Here is a 16,014-nt window from a genome sequence, read left to right on the forward strand (position 1 = left end):
TCATTTTAAATTGGCTTATCAAAGCCATTAGAGAGCCCAGGGCCAGTTTTATTAAAGTCTTTCGAAAAATAATGTTAATTTATAGGAAAATGTCAAATCCAGCTAGGAGGTCTCCTCTGCAATGACAAAGTAATGTTGGCGTTTTGGAAGAAAACTGACGGAGAGGGTGGCAGGGAACTGGATTCGTCTGCTTGGCTGCTCTAACAAGCACCACAAAATGGGGAGAAATTTAACTTTTCACAGTTCTGGAGGCCAGGTTCAGGGCTTACGGATGCATCACTATGATCTCTGCCTTCATCTTCACACGGCGTTCTCCTGTGTGTGTATCTGTGTCCCAATTTCCCTGTTCTTTTCTCTCCTCCCTCCCTCATTTTTCTCTTTTCTTTCTCTTTCTTTCTTTTCTTTTTCTTTTTGCTTTATTCTTTTCTTTTTCTTTCTTTCTTCCTCTCTTTCTTCCCTTTTTCCTTCCCTCCCTCCCTCCCTCCTTTCTCTCTCTCTCTTTTTCTGCCTTCCCTCTCCTCTCCCCTCGCTTCCTCCTCCTCTCCCCTCCCCTCCCCTCCTTCCTTTTTCTTTCTCTGTTTCCAGGCCAAGCTGGAGTGCAGTGACACAATCATATTTCATTTCAGCCTTGACCTCCCCGGCTCAGGTGATCCTCCCACCTCAGCCTCCCTAGTAGCTGGGACTACAGGCATGCACCATTATGCCTGGCTAATTTTTTGTAGAGAGGGGGTTTCAACATGTTGCCTGGCTGGTCTTGAACTCCTGAGCTTAAGGCATTTGCTCATCTCAGACTCCCAAGGGGCTGGGATTACAGATGTGAGTCACCGTGCCTGGCCCAAATTTCCACATTTTTAAAGGACACCAGTCATACTGCATTAGGGCTCACCCTAATGGCCTCATTTAAACTTGATTACCTCTGTAAAGACTCTCTCTCCAAATAAGGTCAAATTCTGAGGTCCTGGGGTTAGACTTTAACCTATGAATTTTAGGAGAATACAGTTCAACCCACACAGGGATGAAACATTTAAAGGCAAATATTAAAATATTCACTTTGTGTCTTATTTCAAAATCTATATAACTTTAAAAAATATAGTTCAGAATCAGATCCAGCAATCTGTGCTATTAGAAATCAGAAGTGTAGTTACTTGGCCGGGCTCAGTGCTCATGCCTGTAATCCCAGAACTTTGGGAGGCCAAGATGGGTGGATCACTTGAGGTCAGGAGTTCAAGGCCAGCCTGGCCAACATGGTGAAACCCCGTCTCTACTAAAAATGCAAAAATTAGCTGGGTGTGGTGGTGCACGCCTGTAATCCCAGCTACTCAGGTGGCTGAGGCAGGAGAATCGCTTGAACCTGGGAAGCAGAGGTTGCAGTGAGCCAAGCTCGTGCTACTGCACTCTAACCTGTGTGACAGAGCGAGACTCGGTCTCAAAAAAAAAAAAAAAAAAGTATGGTTACTTTGGGGGACAGAATGCCTGGCAGAGGACATGGGGATGGCAGGGAGGACCTTCCAGATGCTGGCTGTGTTCTGTTTTTTGATCCAAGTGCCATTTCTGTGGGTGTCTTTGCTGTTTGAGAAAACATTGAGCTGCTGACTTATCATTAGAGCACTCCTCCATACGGCATCTTAGATTTTAATAAAAAGTTTACCTAGAAAATCTATTCAGCACACGAGTTAGGACATCTGCTGTCTACTTCCATGGCAATTTCAGGATTTGCTTTCTGTCTATGAAAACCGAAACGAATACTTCTCAACCAGAGCTGCAGGGCCGTAGGGGAAGCATTTAGGGAATAAATAGCAGGTGCAGATTCTCGAATTGTTGAAGGATGTTCCTTTTCACAGGCCTCTCTGGACACCTGGACAAGAGATCTTGAATTCCATGCCGTGCAGGTAAGAACTTGGGGGATTATTATGTTAGTCAGGGTTCTCCAGAGAAACAGAACCAATAGAGTATGGAGAGAGAGAGAGATTGAGACTGAGATTTATTTTGAGGAGTTGGCTCACACCGTTTTGTGGGGGTTGGCTGGAAGTCTGAAATCTGCAGGGCAGACCAGCAGGTTGGATGAATTGATGTTGCAGCTTCAAGTCTGAAGGCCATCTAGAGGCAGAATTTCTTTTGCCAGAAGACCGCATTCTTTTTTTCTTTTTTTAAAGCCGTTGACTGATTGGATGAGACCCACCCACATTATGGAGGATAATCTACTTGAAGTCTACTAATTTAAATGTTAATCACTTTATTTATTTATTTATTTATTTATTTATTTATTTATTTATTGAGTCTAGCTCTGTCGCCCAGGCTGGAGTGCAATGTTGTGATCTTGGCTCACTGCAACCTCCACCTGCCAGGTTCAAGCAATTCTCCGGCCTCAGCCTCCCGAGTAGCTGGGATTACAGGTGCCCGCCATCACGCCTGGCTAGCTTTTGTATTTTTAGTAGAGATAGAGTTTCACCATGTTGACCAGGCTGATCTCAAACTCCTGACCTCAAGCCATCCACCTGCCTCAGCCTCCCAAAGTGCTAGGATTATAGGCGTGAGCCACTGTGCCTGGCCTGTTAATCACATCTTTAAAACCACCTTCACAGAACCATCTAGACTGGTGTTTGGCCAAACAACTGGGTACCATGGCCTAGGCAAGTTGACATATGAAATTAACCATCACATATGATCCTAAGGGTTGGTCAGTCTCTGCCCAGGGCAGCAGGTTCTGCCAGCCCCATCCTTATCCAGAATTAAAACATGCAGAATCCTGTTGTGAGTGGGTTTATCAGAATCCCTTTAGATCACATTGGTTCTTGCTATGCGGAATTGACTGTTTTTTATTGTCTTGTTACAACTCTACACCTGGATGTACATTTCTGTTACCACCTGTATGAGAAATGGAGTCTGCAGCTATCTAGAGCTTCCTGGCTCAGTGGCCTAATTTATGAACAAAACCCCCCCCCTTTTTTTTTTGAGGTGGAGTCTTGCTGTGTCACCCAGGCTGGAGTGCAGTGGGTGTGATCTTGGCTCACTGTAACCTCTGCCTTCCAAGCTCAAATGATTCTCCTGTCTCAACCTCTCAAGTAGCTGGGACTACAGACGCTTTCCACCATGCCAGGCTAATTTTTGTATTTTTGGTAGAGACAGGATTTCACCATCTTGGCCAGGCTGGTCTCAAACTCCTGACCTCAAGTGATCTGCCCGCCTCGGCCTCCCAAAGTGCTGGGATTACAAGCATGAGCCACTGCGCCCGGCCCAAAGCCCTCTTTTTATCCACTCACTTGTAGGTTTTTCTGCAGCAAAATCAGGTTTCTTCTTATGTGATGGGCGACAAGGAACCAAAACCAACCAGCCAACGACATCTGGGCCCTGGGCCATCCCAGGTGGCAGCAGTCAGCACTTGGTTCTGACAGACCAAACAGCCTGGTGAGGCTTATTAATCATCAGAGGGAAGGAAAGCTCCAGAAAAGCCCATGTCGAACTGGACTTGATAGAGTTACTCAAAGAAAACTCACCTCAGCTCCCAGGGCTCCTCTGCCACATGTGGAAACAGGCAGATTTCCCAGGCAGCCATTCATCCTCCGGCCTGGGGTGATGAGGATGCAAAGCAAGCATCCGTCCCTGTTAAATGGATGCATTTGCTGTTCAGGCGATAAAGCAAGTGTGATGTGTGTTCATTGTTATCCTCCCAGAGCTGGGAAGGATCCACACTTTTGGTTACACGTGGGAAAACACCTCCCTCGAGGAGAAGTGAATTGCCCAAGGTCACCCAACACATTATGGAGAGAGCGAGGAATGGACTCCAGACTTCCGGACTGCTGAGCTGTGACCATAGCTGGGATCCTCAGGTGGAGCACCTGTGGCAGCCATGCTGGGAAAGAAGGGGGCGCTATGGGTCTTTGGAACACAGAAGCCTGGGGTCATTCTTCAGTGGCCATCATACCCCCAGTTGCACAGCCGTCAGGGAAGACTCTGAAGGGAACCAGCTCTCTGGAGCTCAGACCTCAGAGGCTAAGGATGGCTTTCCCCCTCCTGTAGGCATCTCCGTCTCCTCCACAGGACAATATACAACATTAAGGATCCTGGGTAAATGATTGTTCATGGGGCCGCGTTTTCAAAATGTCCCACTTTGCAAATGTCCGTGCACATCCGCAGTGGGTGGAAATAGTTGATAGAGAACAAGAAGGTGTTTAGTGTATGGCTCGCCTCTGGGACCTCATGTGGTCTTTTCTCTGATCTGCCTTGGGGGATTTGGAACTGTGCCATGAAGGTGCGAGAGGGCGGGCTTCGAACCGAGAGCTTGAATTCCATCGCCCACCCTCAAGTCTATGTGGGTGCTGGAGCGCATCGGAGGGAAGCCAGGAGTCTCTGCAGGCGGCAGCCTTGCCGTGTGAGGAGCTTGCATGTGGAAGGGGGAGGTGATAGTCCCTCTGAAGATCTGTTTCTGTTATGTAAGGCAATTTAGCATCCTGCTCCCTAGGAAATTTCTTTTGGAGAAAACAGGCCATGCAAATGAAAAAGTCTAATTGGGTGATTGACTGCATTTGGTAACATGTGCTTGGAGGGCAGGGAGATTGGCTAGTTGTAAATAAACATGCTTTCTCTGGGCGGTTGACCCTTCTGCGTGGACTGACTCTGAGGTTTGTCCCCGACAGGGAGCAGGTGGGGTGAATTTCTTGATTTCTCCTTAGAAACCAGTTACTATGAAATCACTGATTCTTTTCAGCTGGAGAAGGATATGCTAGGGGTTCTTGGAGGACATACCAGGGTGCAGGATGTTGGGATGAAGTTTAACAAGGGTGGTCTTGGCAGGGTTTCCTGGAATTTTCTGTCTGGGGGTGCATTTTTCCTTTTTTCTGCCCCCATAGCAGCTTTCTGCTCATTGCCAAATAGCCCCCTTGTCAGTGACGGGAGAAGTTTGGTCTTACAGGCCAAGCTTGGTCTCTTTCCACAGCAAACCCCCACGCATTACACACCACTAGGTACCCATAGACCCTAACTGGGTGGCGATACTGGTCCGCAGAAGTTTTGCATCTTGATTGTTAAGCTTTTGAGAACCCAAGGAGGGTTAGAAAGGAATGAAAATAAACCTAGACAGCCACCGGCAGCTCTCAAGGCTGTGGGCCACAGAGCAGCCTGAAAAAAATGTTTGCTGATCGATTTAAAAAGCAATCCTAAAACAGAAGGAACTGCACTGTTGTCTTTTCTACCAAATATTGTTTGGAAATGTATGACAAAGGTGCATTTGATTACTTTTTCCTGTAGAAGGTGTTAGCAGGTAGAGCTGGTGACTTTTGCATAAAAGTAGAGAAAGGGAACCAAGTAAAAGGAGATTGTGCCAGATTTTTCAGGAAAGCTGGTAACATTGCCTTTGCTGCTGGATGGGTGTGTGTCTCTGTGTGTGTAAGCGTGTGTGCAAAAGCTTGTTCTCCTTTGCCTTGGAGAAGGTGGCCTGTTGGTGTGTCATGCACACAAAGGGAGAGGAAAGCCATGGAAAATGGTGATTGTCCTTTGCTGGCTTCAACCAAGGTGACCTGGAGGACACATTCCCCTTCATGGTATCCCAGATAACGTCCTGGAGCACATAACCTTCTCTGGAACATTCGGATCCCACTGCAGGAGCCTAGGACTGTGGCATGCTCCTGCCTCTGGGCCTTTCCATCCCTGGAACCGCCTGACCCTGCCACAGGCTCTGAGAGTGTGGTGTCAAGTCAAGGGTTGACAACATCAACTTCAGGGCCGGGAAAATCCGCGTTTCCACCGGGCTCATGGGTGGATGACATAAGCGCTGCAGGCTGTTTCTTCACATGTAAAGGAGGTAGCAGAATTTGCCTTGTGGTGGATCATGCCCTCAGTGCAGTGTCTGGCACCCTGCATATTCTCAAAAAAGGCAGGTGGCAGCTGTGAAGGTGCTGAGGAGGGAGTTTGAGGAAGCTTTGCCTCTCCTGTCTTCCCATGTCACCCCTTTGTTGGGGAGGAGCCACATCAGCTACAGGCCAGGGCCCTAGAGAGCTGTAGCCCCTCACAGTGGCACTTGCCACGAGGCTCAGCGTCCCCACTTCCCACATCTACCCTGTCGTCTTTCCCACTCAAAAACTGGACATCATGAACTCTAATCTGCAGACTTTGAACATCCTTATTAGAAAGGGCTGCAAAAGTGTAAAGAGATATTTCCCTGAGAAGCTTCTCAACAACATGAATGAAAAAATAGACGAGCTCTCTTGGTTTGCAAATGCTCTTAAAGTTGAGGGCAAAAATGTGAAAAAGAAGAGTCTTTTTTTCCTCCTCACCCACGGTGAGGTCAGAGGTGGAGTTGCTTTAATAGTAAACACCAAACACAGGCTTTAGGGCTGGAAAAAGAACTGCTGCTGCTTCTTAGTGACATCACCCTTCCCAGAAGCTTGAACTGAGTTAATTTTAGTTCAGTTCAGTTTCTACCAGCCCTTTTAAAAAACATTTTAATAACTATTTATTAAGCTTTCTGTAAGCATCTGGCTTTATGCCAGAGGCTGTGGACTTGAAGATACATAAAATAGTCAAATTCATTCCTATCAGATGGATTATATTCTAGTACAACGAAGGCAAGATTTAAACCAAAAGAATGGCCACTGCCAAGCGTTTTGGCTCACATCTACAGTCCCAGCATTTTGGGAAGCGGAGACAGGAGGGTTGCTTGAGGCAGGAGTTCGAAACCAGCCTGGATAACATAACGAGACCCCATCTCTACAAGAAATCTTTTTTTAAAAAATAGCTGGGCATGGTGGTGCACACCTGTAGTCCCAGCTACTCAGGAGGCTGAGGTGGGAGGATCACTTGAGCCCAGGAGCTCGAGGTTGCAGTGAGATATGATGACACCACCGCACCCCAGCCTGGGTGATAGCACAAGACCCTGCCTCAAAAAAAAAAAAAAAAAAAAGCTTCATACACACGTTCATACACACGAGTACTAAGTACGCAAGTAAGTGCTCACACGATTAGGGTAGAAAGGGCTGGAAGCCCATCAGGACCGCTCAGGGCTCTCTGGATTTGTTGTATATGTTGTGTTGGCACCTCCTTGGCTTGACTGCCCCAAATAGAACCTAATGTGAAGGTGGAAGCAGTTATGTTTCCAGTTGCCTTTGCAAAGCCGTTATTGCAGGCACAATCTTTAAATGCAGACAGTGGGTTTCCAGAAGTCCTGCTCTGCTTCACCTTAGTTTGTTGGGCTTGTTCCAGAAGAATTGACCTCCTAGGAATGCCCTGCCCTTGCTGGAATGCCTTGGAAGAGCACAGTGAAAGGGAGTGGGGTCCATTGAAGGCCTCTCGCTGCCCAGGCAGAGGGAGATGGGCTTCCTGGAGCATTGGCTGGGCCACAGCTCCTCCCTCATTCAACACACAGTTGAGAGCATAGAGTATTGCAAAGCTGGAGTTTCTCTAATCAGTTTGGATGACTTTTCAAAGAGGAATCCCATTGTGTCTTCTAGTGTGTGTCTAAGTGCATATGTTTGCTTCTGATTTGCAGGATAAAAAGCCCAAAGAACAAGAAAAAAGAGGGGATTTTCTTCATCGACCATTCTCCAAGAAGTTGGACAAGAACCTGCCCTCGCACAAACAGCCCTCAGGCTCGCTCATGACACAGATTCAGAACACCAAAGCCCTCCTGAAGGACCGGAAGGCCTCCAAGTCCAGCTTCCCCGACAAAGGTGGGTCAGCTCTGGGGACTCTCTCAGGCCACTCGTGTTGGGCTGTGTGTCCGCTGTGTAGCCCTCACAGGGGATGGTCGAATGGGCCCTAGAGCAGAGATGATTCCTGTGCCCACAGAAAAGCAGGATTAATGGACCTGAGGTTGCCTGAGCACAGTCCAGGACCAAGCTGTGTGGCATTAGCCACCTGTGCAGGATTTGAGAAAACAGAGATGGGGTGCAAAGTATTACGGAAACAGAAATTGGGGTGGATGATATTGTCAGAACAGAGGTTGGGAGGCACAGTATTGCAGGAGCAGAGATCAGGGTGTGTGGTACTGCAGGGGCAGAGATGAGGCTGTAAGGAATTGTGGGAGTAGAGATGGGGTGCAGAGCAGAGACCGGGTATCTCCCTGAGTTCAAATCCCAGCTCTACTGCCTGCAGAGGTCCAAGTTCCTTTAGTGCTGAGGATCTTCACTGGATTATTTGTAAGGTCTCCCACCTGTCGGAGCTGTTGGGTAGATGAGATGAGATGCATATATAAGCTCCCTCACCTGAGTCAGAATCCAGCCCATCACAGATAACTGACAAATATGTTTCCCTCCTCTGGGACGAGTGCTAAAAGATGCAAAAGGCAGACCTTACTGGGCACAGGCTTAACACATGGTAGAAACGCCAAGAGGGGACACAGGAGCTGAGGGCGTCCTGAAGCAGAGCCGTGAAGTAGAGGAGAGGTTCTTATTACTGAGGGGGATGAGACACTTCTTGGAGTTCAATCTCCTAAAATATGAAAGACCAGGTTCAGAGAGGGCCGTGGCTGTCTGAGATACACTCAGGTGTAGCGGACAGTTAGTCCCTGAGCGGGACTTGAACCTGCCTCCTGTCCTTCTATCTCCCATGCTGCTCCCGGAGAGAAGCCACTGTACCCACTTTGCCCAAAGCAACCTGCTTTCCCTGGGGCAGAGCATGCAGTGGATCGGGGAGGGGCAGCAGTGTCCATGTGGCAGCTGGAACATTGGAGACCTTGGCCATTAATGAAGTTTTACTTCTTTCTGCTGATGCATCTCAGGTGCCTGCGCCGGCCTTTCATTTCGGCGCCTGTGTGTTTATTTCTGCAAGGCAGGGAGGCTTCCCAGTGCCCTCAGCCGCTCCCAAAATCGATCCCAGTGGGCAGGAGCTTGCTCCTGCAGCTGGGCCTCCACAGAGCCTATAAAACGTTATGGGAGAAGAAAGAAGCTAAGACAGAGCTTATTCCGCATGAACTTGGCTTTATTTCCCTCATCCCCAAATCTGTAGGGGGTTTCCCCTTTCTTTTCTGGCCCAGTTTGCAAACCTGGATTCTAGTCTATGCCAACCAGAGACAGAAACCATGGGGATCTGGCAGCTTGCCTTAACTGTATGGATGGATGATGTTCTTCCCCCGTTCAGAATTGGATGAGGTTCCATCCAGATCAAAAGTCACGAGGGAGCCTTAAAAGGGAAGGAAATCCTGACACATGCTCCAACACAGATGAACCTGGAGGACATTATGCTAAGTGAATTACACCAGTCCCTAAAGGCGGATACTGTGTGATTCCACTTATATGAGGTCCCTAGAGTGGTTAGATTCATAGAGACAGGCAGTAAAATGGTGGTTGCTGGGGGTTTCAGAGAATGGGGATGTATATGGGGTGTTAGATTTGCAACAGGAAGACAGTTCTGGAGATTGATTCTACAACAGTGTGAATATACTTATTATTGCTTAACTGTACACTTAAAAATGGTTAAGATGATAACATTTCTGTTACGTGTTTTTTACCACAATAAATAAATTTTTTAAATGTCACAAGGGAAACACGTCTTCCACTGTGGGCTGTCCAAGGACCAGATTGGCAGGAGTTCAGTCAAGGGACCTTGGTGTGCTTCTGGGAGTTTTATGGATGTGCTGTTGAGTGCATGTACCTTTTTTATTCCAAGATCCTTTGGCAAGGTCCAGAATTTTTTTTTCTTTTTTTTCTTTTTTTGAGACAGAGTCTCACTCTGTCACCCAGGCTGCAGTGCAGTAGTGCCATCACGGCTCACTGCAGCCTCCACTTCCCAGGCTCAGGTGATCCTCCCACCTCAGCCTCCCAAGTAGTTAGGACCACAGGTGCATGCCACCACACCCTGCTAATTTTTTAAACTTTTTTTAGAGACGGGGTCTTGCCATATTGCTCACGCTGGTCTTAAATTCCTGGGCTCAAGCAGTCCTCCCACCTTGGCCTCCCAAAGTGCTGGGATCACAGGCATGAGCCACCGCTGCCTAGGGTCCAGAATTTTAAGCAACCAAAAGCAGGGACGATGTTAGGCTGGGGCCATGAGGCAAATTGGAATCCAGGAGACGTCCTGTCGCCAGCCCTCTGTCCCTCCATCCTAGAAAGACTGCCCGACCTCTGTGGGGAGAGTGACATGCTGCTGGTGACTTTTGCAAAGTAGCCAAGGCTGTTTGCTGGTTGGTTTCTTCTGACCTTGGCGGGAACTGTCTCAGTTAAGCTGGAGGTCACAGCAGGCAGGAGAAGGGCCGTGAGCACTGTCCAGGCGTCCTCATGATTGTTTATGCTTTCTTGGTGTGCAGATTCCTTTGGCTGCCGCAATATTTTCCGCAAAACCTCAGATTCCAATTGTGTGGCTTCTTCTTCCATGGAGTTCATCCCTGTGCCACCGCCCAGGACCCCGAGGATTGTGAAGAAACCGGAGCCCCATCAGCCAGGGCCCGGAAGCACTGGCATCCCCCACAAGGAAGACCCCCTGATGCTGGACATGGTGCGCTCCTTCGAGTCTGTGGATCGCGACGACCACATAGAAGTGCTGTCTCCCTCTCATCACTACAGGATTCTGAACTCCCCGGTCAGCTTGGCTCGCAGAAATTCCAGTGAGAGGATGCTGTCCCCGGGTCTGCCATCCGGAAGCATGTCGCCTCTCCATACTCCTTTGCATCCAACTCTGGTCTCTTTTGCTCACGAAGATAAGAACAGCCCCCCAAAAGAGGAGGGCCTGTGTTCCCCACCTCCGGTTCCCAGCAATGGCCCCATGCAGCCTCTGGGGAGCCCCAATTGTGTGAAAAGCCGAGGCCGGTTCCCCATGATGGGCATCGGACAGATGTTAAGGAAGCGCCATCAGAGTCTGCAGCCATCTGCAGATAGGCCCCTGGAGGCCAGCCTGCCCCCACTGCAGCCCCTAGCCCCTGTGAACCTTGCCTTTGACATGGCCGATGGGGTCAAGACCCAGTGCTAACTTGGGCCAGCGGGGTTTGGGGTATCTCTAGAAAACAGCAACGGAACAGAGCTCCACACATCTGTCAGGGTGTGAACATTCCAAGACCTCGCGTGGAGCATCCTTAGTCCCACCTGGAGCTGAATCCACAGACCCAAAGCCTGCACAACCCAACCTCGCTTAGGGACCCCCAGAGATGCTGGAATCGCTAGGAGGGTTGGCTCCAGGGGCAGCCAATTCCTATCATTCAGATCTTCCTTCCTCCCAAGTACTCACCAACCCCTTCCACTTCCCACTTCCCCCAGGCTTGGGGGGAAAACAGGGCATGAGCCTTCTGGGGCACTCAGATTATGGACTGTTACCAGATCTTTCTTCACGCTGTGCTACATGTGTGCCTCTCACAGCGGTTGGCCACAGTTACAGGGAGAGAACAATATCACAGTCATTCATCCAGGCCACGTTTCCTCTGCGGAGTGTAGCAGCCCTGCCTTTCATAGCAGGGATTACCCGAAGGCCAGCAGGAGCCGGGGGCAGGCCCAGGATCCTCAGAGGAAGACGGAGAGGAGCTTCGGACCAAGATCAAACCAAACAGTGGGGACCCCAACAGAAGAGAAAGACTGAAGGAGACACTCATTTCCCAAGCAAGATTTTGATAGATTGTTGTTGTTGTTGTTGTTGTTGAAACATGCTAATGATTGAATTATCTTTTCCAAAGATTTTTTTTTTAAATGTGATGTCGGTAAATTGAAATAACATAATTTTTTAAAACTTGGATGGAGAGATGAGAAGCAATTCCACCAAACTCATGTTTTCACAGGAGGGTTCAGTGTGGAGAGCGAAAAAGCTGACTGTGGTGATGTGCTGAGTGCTGTGGCCCACAGGCAGGGCAAGTCTCGGTGGCCCTGTGTTCATCCTGTTGTTTAAGGCATAGCCCTGATCCTTCTGGAAGGCATAGAACACGGTTACAGCTGGTTCTGTAGAAAGAGGGAAAAGATGATTGTGGCAATTCAGAGCATAACTCAGATGGCGAGAAGGCAGCATTATCTCTGTGCGATGCTGATTTCAAGCTGCCCACAGAACTGGTGCGGCTCAGAGCTCGGCGAGTTTGCTGGGAGCTGGGAGCAGGCTTGCCTGGCAGAGAACCTGTTCAGATACAGGCCAGTTTCTTCTTCGAGGAAAGCCGAGCTCCTCAAACAGGGTTCAGTCCACGTTGTGTTTTCACACCTTTCTCCAAGGATCGAACCAAAGATGTGTCTCCAGTATCGTGTCTGTGCCCCCGTGTGTGTTTTGTGGACCCCCGTGTTGTCTGACTGTATCCAGCTGGCACTTGACAGGGTGCAATCATTGGTGAGAAGAATCAGAAAAAGAAGACCCATCAGCACAGGTTGGATAGGGGTTAGTGTAGGAGACCAGTTACAGAATGGCCTGGAGTCTTCAACTTTTGACCGGTGCGGGTGTGACCAGAGACCACCTCTGTGGCCACCTCAGATAGTCATCTCAGTCCATGGATCCCAAAACACAAATCTAGAATTGCAAAGCCAGCCTTTATTTCCCTGGCAGGCAGCCTTGCCAGAAGGCAGAGAGGCAGTTCTGAATCATTCTCTCATTCACCAGTGGTGACATCCTTCAGTCCCTCACATCTCTGACAGAGTGGGAGAGAATGGATATTTGGCTGACCTTGGTGAGACCTGGAGCTGCCTCTTTCTTCCCTAGGGGATCACCACGGCTCTAGGGCATTCTAGGATGAGGTCAGACCCCTTGGCCATTGGTGTTATTTTTTGTATAGCTTCAGACTGGGTTCCAGAACTTACCATTGAAAACAGAGCTTTTAGGCCAGGTGTGGTGGCTCACACCTGTAATCCCAGCACTTTGGGAGGCCGAGGCAGGTGGATCGCTTGAGCTCAGGAGTTCGAGAGCAGCCTGGGCAACATGGTGAAAGCCCGTCTCTACCGAAAAATACAAAAAAAATAGCTGGGTGTGGTGGTACGTGCCTGTAGTCCCAGCTACTTCGGGGACTGAGGTGGGAGGATCACTTGAACCTAGGAGGTCGAGGCTGCAGTGAGCCAAGATCATGCTACTGCACTCCAGCTTAGGTGGCAAAGTGAGACCCTGTCTCCAAAAAAAGAAAATAGAGCTTTATAAGCAGAGAGAAGAAAATAATCATCCAAGACCATCTCTCCATTCGACATGAAGTGTACCTTTTCTAAAGACGGTTTCCAGCTGCAGCGGCTCCACTTTGCAGGCTTGCAGGGTGTATACCTGCGCATTGGGAACTTGCTGGAACCCCTGATGCCTTTTCCTTGAGAGCAGGGGTACTTCTGCCTTGCCGTTAGCTCGTGGAGAACGTGCTTCTTATTCCTGGCAGGCTTCAAGAACAGCTGCACATGTGCCGCTAACTGACCGCGTTGCCATTGGTGACCTGGACTCTGAACTCAGGTTTATTCTAAACCCAGTGAGAGGTGAGGGGGAGTGATGAAAGGGGATCAACTGTATTTGTGTGTGTGTGTGTGTGAGCACCTGACAAATCTATGAAACCGAGTGAAAGGAGAAATGTTAGATTCTTTATTATTTTATTATATTTATATGGAAAGCTCGACTCTCCCTTTGGTAAGTCCGAAGCATGTTGTCTGTTCGACCGTGACTGTCTTCCTCAGTCTGTGCCTGTGATTCCAGTCACCCTGTAGTTACTGACAGAAATTGACTGGACTGTCATTGTGTGAAGTCTAGGAGGAAATGTCCATTTTAATTGTATGATTTGGTCATAAGTAAGGACTATATTTATGTCACCATTATTAGATATATGTACTTTTGTAATGACTGTGAAATACACTTTTCCCTCACTATGACTGCTTCTTTATTTGCTGATAAATCTTAAAACAACTAAGTACATTGCAAATAATAGTACAGGTACCATCTTTTATGTGAAGTTCTTTTTCTTTTTTTGAGACAGGGTCTTGCTCTGTCACCCAGGCTGGAGTGCGGTGGCACGATCACAGTTCACTGCAGCCTCAACCTCTCCAGATTCAAGTGATCCTCCCATCTCAGCCTCCCAAGTAGCTGGGACTACAGTTGTGCACCACAATGCCTAGCTAATTTTTTTTGTATTTTGTAGAAATGGGGTTTTGCCATGTTGCTCAGGCTGATCTCAAACTCCTGGGCTCCAGCGATCTGCCCACCTTGGCCTCCCAAAGTGCTGAGATTACAGGCGTGAGCCACTGCACCTGGCTTTATGTAAAGCTCTTGACCTAGCATCTGACTGGAAACAAGCGGGAATTGCATTGGGGGGCATTTTCTGGGCCAGTTTCCCTGCCTTATTTTACCTGCAACAGGTGTGCCTACAAAAGTCTTTCTGACATACACACTGCAGGTGGCAGTTCAAGAAGAATCAACCTTTTTCATTTGGGGAGATTAGGATCTTCCTTGGAGACTCTGAAAATGGCACACAAAGAATGGCAGTTATGAACGTGACTTCTAGATTTTGTCCTTGTAGGAGGCCTTGGTCATGGATAGGGGAAGAGGGATGATGGGATGGAATGGGAGGGTGGGATCTAGATGGCCTCTTGAAATTGTCCCAGTTACTGCTTCCTTCATAACTGTTCACAAAACGTTTTTCGTATATACCACCTTGCTTTAACCCTTGTTTCCCCTGGGAAGTGAGGGGACGAAGCCTTAGAGGGTGACATAGCTAGAAAGTGGAGAAGCTCACTGTTCACTGCGCAAAGCCCCAGTAGTCGGATTCCGGGGAAAAGAACAAGTATCTAGTTTTGATGACAATGTTTTCTTGTAAGAATCCCAACACTTTAGAATAGAAAAGGACCTAAGATTCTCTGGCTCAGCCCCAGCCTTTCTGAAGAAGGGAAAACTAGGGACCCAGATGGTTTAAGGACACCCCAGAGTCCCCAGATGAGCTGGCATTTGAGCTGGTCTGGAGCAGAGTTTCTCCCTCAAAGAACACAGAGAAATCAGAGAGTGGCTGCCATGGTCAGAGGGGGATGTCAACAACAGATCAAGCCGTCTTCGCAACAGGTATTTCTGAAGTTCCTGCAGGGACTAGGTCTTGCATTTTTAAGTCCTTTTCAAAACTGTGCAGCTTCCTGAACCTTATGCTGTTTGTCCCATCCACTCTTGAAGCTGGAGAAAGACAGCTTTCTTTGGGAACTCTGTCTTTCTCAGTTGACTTCCCAAGTAAGCAGCAAACCCCTGGATAGCCTTGTTATCTACTTTAGGTATTAAGAGGCTATTGGGTTTTACTAGATTAAATCAATAAAACATTTCCTATAGAGCCATATCATACACTGAAGCAAATTCAGAAAGAATGCAAAACTGCTATCTTTTGGGGGAGTCTGGAAGCCTGTTGGTTAGTGTATTTATTTTCTTTGTGGGGTCTTCTGTGAGCTACAGGCACAGTAAGAATAATTCAGAGCGGTACTGGGAGTTGGTTCAATTTCATGTCATCACTTTTCAATGAAGGGAGTGTATTTCCTGAGTAGTAAATGAGTATATTATTTGTGGCAGCTTTTCTGTCAAGGGAGCTTTCCAGACATCTGGTTGCAAAGACAAATGGGATATATATTTGTACTTCTTCTCTGTGGACATGTTTTTGTGACACACAGTTATCTCTAGGAGTTGACGTCTGTGGGCACTAAGGGACTGAGGTTGGGGGAGAAAGCTGAGGAGGTTTTGGAAGAGAAGGTGAGGAGCATTTCAGGATTTGCAGTCCCCCTCCACATGTATCCACATCTGAGCTGGTGGTGTTCCAATAATGAGGCATTTGGGGCAACCAATTTTGGAAGGATAGAATAGCTTTATGTGGAGCAAACTTGAGGATCAATTGGAGTTGAGTGGTTTAAAACTTAAAGATGGCACAGGAAGCTGTATCATTTACAGGTGAAAAAAATAAATGGGTCTGACTTCAGGGCCTCAGCTCTTTGTATTTCCTACTTGGAAGATGGGCCATTAGCAATTTTGAAAGCAAAGGCTTTGGTTTACATTTAAACTCTATAATTTTTTTTAAAAAATGTGTTCTTTCTAGTCTTGTTACCATAGCCAGCTGGAAAGGGCAAATTGCAAGCCTATATTGGGAACAAGTCTTCTTGCCGAAAGTAGGGCAGTGAAGTTCTTGGCAGATCTGAGATGAGAATG

The 16,014-nt window shown here is 48.0% G+C and overlaps 1 protein-coding gene across 3 annotated transcripts in view; it reads left to right on the top strand.

Annotated features, from left to right (window-relative positions):
• The window catches only part of HUNK (hormonally up-regulated Neu-associated kinase), a 135,772-nt gene extending 119,985 nt beyond the window's left edge, over nucleotides 1–15,787 (top strand). The window contains exons 9-11 of one of the 3 annotated variants that reach the window (XM_016938406.4): nucleotides 1,842–1,889; nucleotides 7,481–7,661; nucleotides 10,235–13,416. In XM_016938406.4, coding sequence (XP_016793895.2) covers nucleotides 1,842–1,889; nucleotides 7,481–7,661; nucleotides 10,235–10,893 — 888 coding nt within the window. In that variant the 3' untranslated portion in view covers nucleotides 10,894–13,416. 3 annotated transcript variants of the gene reach the window in all.
• The last annotated feature ends 227 nt before the right edge of the window (nucleotides 15,788–16,014 follow it).

The sequence above is a fragment of the Pan troglodytes genome, chromosome 22 (assembly GCF_028858775.2).
Source record: "Pan troglodytes isolate AG18354 chromosome 22, NHGRI_mPanTro3-v2.0_pri, whole genome shotgun sequence".
Taxonomy (NCBI): Eukaryota; Metazoa; Chordata; class Mammalia; order Primates; family Hominidae; genus Pan; species Pan troglodytes.